Source organism: Pteronotus mesoamericanus, unplaced genomic scaffold, assembly GCF_021234165.1.
Source record: "Pteronotus mesoamericanus isolate MK-2021 breed Mesoamerican mustached bat unplaced genomic scaffold, CSHL_Meso_final scaffold_651, whole genome shotgun sequence".
Classification (NCBI taxonomy): domain Eukaryota; kingdom Metazoa; phylum Chordata; class Mammalia; order Chiroptera; family Mormoopidae; genus Pteronotus; species Pteronotus mesoamericanus.
Window position 1 is genome coordinate 36,146,829 of NW_026555325.1, and position 3,687 is coordinate 36,150,515.

Here is a 3,687-nt window from a genome sequence, read left to right on the forward strand (position 1 = left end):
TCAAGGAAGTTGGAAAGTTTGTCAATGTAAATAGTGACCCTTCTACTCTTCATTTCCTGTGCCAACTGCACTTTTATTTCCCGTCTCTCTCACTCAGTAAACAAAACCATATTATCAAGGGAAAGATGTGAGCCCATTAACATTGTAAGCCCTCAGATTACACTCGCAGGAGACGACGCAGCACTTATCTGATGGAACAGAAGCTTTAATTGCTTCGAGGTACAAGCCTGTCCAAACCTTTGAGATCTGACCCGTCCCTAGGAAGCCTTTGCGCCTGTGAGCCAAGTGCCTGGGAGAAAGCGTGCCCAGGACCACTCCGTGTGCCAGCTTCCCAGCGAGGAGCAGAGGAGCGCTCGATCACAAGGGCAGATCCTTTATTCTGACAACCTATTCAGAGGGGAAAATCAGCTAAACTTCCCAACAAGGCAGAAACTTTATCTTCTGTCTAAATCAAAACCTGGCACTCCAACACTCGCACTTACGACGCCACAACTGGAAGGAGTGAAGAAGCTTAAGGGAATGCTGTGAAGTAACGTGGGAAGCCTACAAGTGAAAATGCTGTGCCTCCCCCAGGTACCCAGCGCCTGCAGTATAAAATTTAGTCCCAGAAGTCGGAGAAAGGGGGAAAAATTAACTCCCCTGCTCCAGGTTTAGGACAGAAATAACACTAGTGCCAAGAAAACCAAAAGAGCACAGAGCTCAGAGATGAAAAAAAAAAAAAAAAAAAAAAAAAAAAAAAGGAAGAGAAATAACTATCTGCCCTGGAGAAAGGCTAGGAGCTGTCCCTACCTGCCGAGCTCCCCTTTAAACTTTTCCACACCGCGACGCCCACAGTGCGCACCTGAGCGACTAGCCGCCCATGACCCCGAACAAGTTTTCACCTTCTCCCCCCCATCCTCGTCCTCACCAGAGAGGCCAGTCCGGCTTTCCTCCGCGACACCTTGCCCAACCTGCCCAGGGATCAGGCGTCCCAGGCTCTCGCCCCACGCCCCCACCCCGCCCTTCCCCAGGCCACTCCTGGGCCGTGCCGGCTCTCCCTGGGGCCGGGGGCCACTGGGTGGCGGCCTCCCGCAGATTCGGCAAAGTTGGCGGCGGGGCCGGCGCGTGGAGTCCGGGGCCGTGCGGGGAAGGCGCCCATTGGCCGGCTGCCGCCACGTGGCCACCCCGGCCTCTATATTAGGCCACTATTTACCTCGGGCTCCCTCGCCATGGCTCGGCGACGGCATCTCGGGTAAAGGAGAAAAGCGGAGCAGCGCAGAGCGCGGCGGTCCCGCGGACCTCGCAGCCCAACCCTGAACTGCGCGTTCAGGTCGTTGGGCCAGAGCCATGAGCTCCTACCTGGAGTACGTGTCGTGCGGCAGCGCTGGGGGCGGCGGCGACCTGCTTAGCTTCGCGCCCAAGTTACGCCGCGCCGACGCCCGGCCGGTGGCCTTGCAGCCCGCCTTCCCCCTGGGGAGCGGCGACGGCGCTTTCGTCAGTTGCCGGCCCCTGGCCGCCGCCCGACCGGCGTCTTCGCCCCCGGCCACTCCCGCGCCACCCCCTGCTGCACCGCCGTACGCACCCTGCACCGTGGAGGGTGCCTACGAGCCGGGCACCCCACCTGCCGTGGCAGGCGGCGCGGACTACGCCTTCCGGGGGCCCGGGACCGCATACGATTTCCCGTGCGCGCTGGGGCGGCCGGTAGACGACGGCGGGGCGCACGTCCACTACGCAACCTCGGCCGTCTTCTCGGGCGGCAGTTCCTTGCTCCTCAGCGGCCAGGTGGATTTCGCGGCTTTTAGCGAGCCCGGCCCCTTACCGGCGTGTCTCAAAGAGCCCGCCGACGGCCGCTTCGGGGCCTACCAAACCGCGTCCCCGGACCCTGGCGCTTACCCCAAGTCCGCCTCCCCAGCCTCCGGCCTCCCCGCTGCGTTCAGCACGTTCGAGTGGATGAAAGTGAAGAGGAACGCCTCTAAGAAAAGTAAGTAGTTGAGCCTTGGACGGACGCTTCTGGGGTTGGGGACAGAGCCTCCTCTGCGAAATTGCGCTAGGAGCACCTTGCAGCTGTCCCTCTAGACGGCGGTTTGTGTTCTGTGGAGGAAACGCGTTCTGAGGTGTTATTAAGGCAGGCCAATCCCAATGAGCGTGCCCCGAACACACGCTCGGAGAGTGTGCCAGGCATGGAAAAATTGCAGGAAGGGGCTCCCTGCATGGAGCACTTCTCCAGGCACAGCTGTGTTAGTAGAGACCCAGGAGGGCTTGCGCTGTGACTTTGATTCTAATTGTAGCCCCACTGCTCGCCGACGTTCGGTCTTGGCGTCCTCTCGCCCCGCTGATGCTCTGTCTTTACGTTGCAGGCAAACTCGCGGAATATGGAGCCGCTAGCCCCTCCAGCGCGATCCGCACCAATTTCAGCACCAAGCAACTGACAGAACTGGAGAAGGAGTTTCATTTCAATAAGTACTTAACTCGAGCCCGACGCATCGAGATAGCCAACTCCCTGCAGCTGAATGATACCCAAGTCAAAATCTGGTTCCAGAACCGCAGGATGAAGCAGAAGAAAAGGGAACGAGAAGGGCTTCTGCCCTCATCCAATCCTATGGCTTCCCTCCAACTTCCCCTCTCAGGCAAGAACCCGGGGAGCCCTTCTCAGGACCAAGAGCCCTTATGAGGTTTAGTCTTGAGGCTGAGGAAACTTGGCCTGCAGACCTCAGGCCAACCCACCCCTGTCTAGACTTACTAGCTCAGTTTGGGATGGAGGTGGACCTGGGTGGAAATAGAGGTTTCACGGGGGAAAGCAAGTGTCTTAGTTGACTTATGTGGGTGTACAGATATTAATTTGAGGTCTCTTAAGCCACTCATATATGTATTATTTGTGTCTTATCAGGGCAAAGGTGTCCAGCTGCCAGCCCAACTCTGCTGCTATGTTGCCTTAGTCCTATGCAATTCCTGGGTGCAGAGTGGTAGTGCATTAGTTGCAGAGCTCTGCCAAGCCCCTGATGTGCTCAGAAGAGCATCTACCCAAAGTTTTTGTGGTTTTAATTAAAAGGACAAGACTACATATATTCAGCTTCTTGAGATGACCAAAGCTAGTTACGGCCTCTTTGATGTAGCTAAGCTGCTTCAATGATGATCTTCACATTTGCACTCCAGTTTTGTTTTTCTTTAAGAAGCAATTTCTACCTCTCCATGTGCCTGAGTGAAGATACAATCGCTGTTTAGTTAGTAGTTGAACAAATTCACAGGATGGGTAAAGATTAGAACCTGAACTACACCGCCACATCAGTTACTCAAACTTGAATGTAAATATATACAATATGTATATTTTTAAAAAGTCTTGCTTGAAATGAACATATATGACATTAAATGTCATAGCATGTAAAAGGTTTGAACTTTTTTTATAATAAAAATTACAGAATATGCTACTCTCTGCTTTTCCTTACTCTTGTTTTGATTTTCTTTCAAGCTGATTCAGTTTCTTCTATTTCGAATGTCTTGATTCTGCTCTGGGAATTTATTTAGGTTGATAACTTTAAAAAAATAACACTTCTTACAGGTTGTGTACACAAACAAATCAGGGACAATTATCTGAGCAGTTTAAGGGAGAAAAAAACTACTCTGCCAAATATCCAAGTGTTCTAGGAATTACTTCATTTGCTTAAGTGCCCTAATTTTATGGCAGATATGTAGCCTGCACATTGTCTTATA

The 3,687-nt window shown here is 53.3% G+C and overlaps 1 protein-coding gene across 1 annotated transcript; it reads left to right on the forward strand.

Moving 5' to 3' along the window:
- Positions 1–1,326: 1,326 nt before the first annotated feature.
- On the forward strand, positions 1,327–2,946 carry HOXD1 (homeobox D1). Its single transcript, XM_054562416.1, has 3 exons — positions 1,327–1,960; positions 2,337–2,606; positions 2,867–2,946. The coding sequence occupies exons 1-3, from the start codon at positions 1,327–1,329 to the stop codon at positions 2,944–2,946; spliced, it is 984 nt and encodes a 327-aa protein (XP_054418391.1).
- Positions 2,947–3,687: the final 741 nt, after the last annotated feature.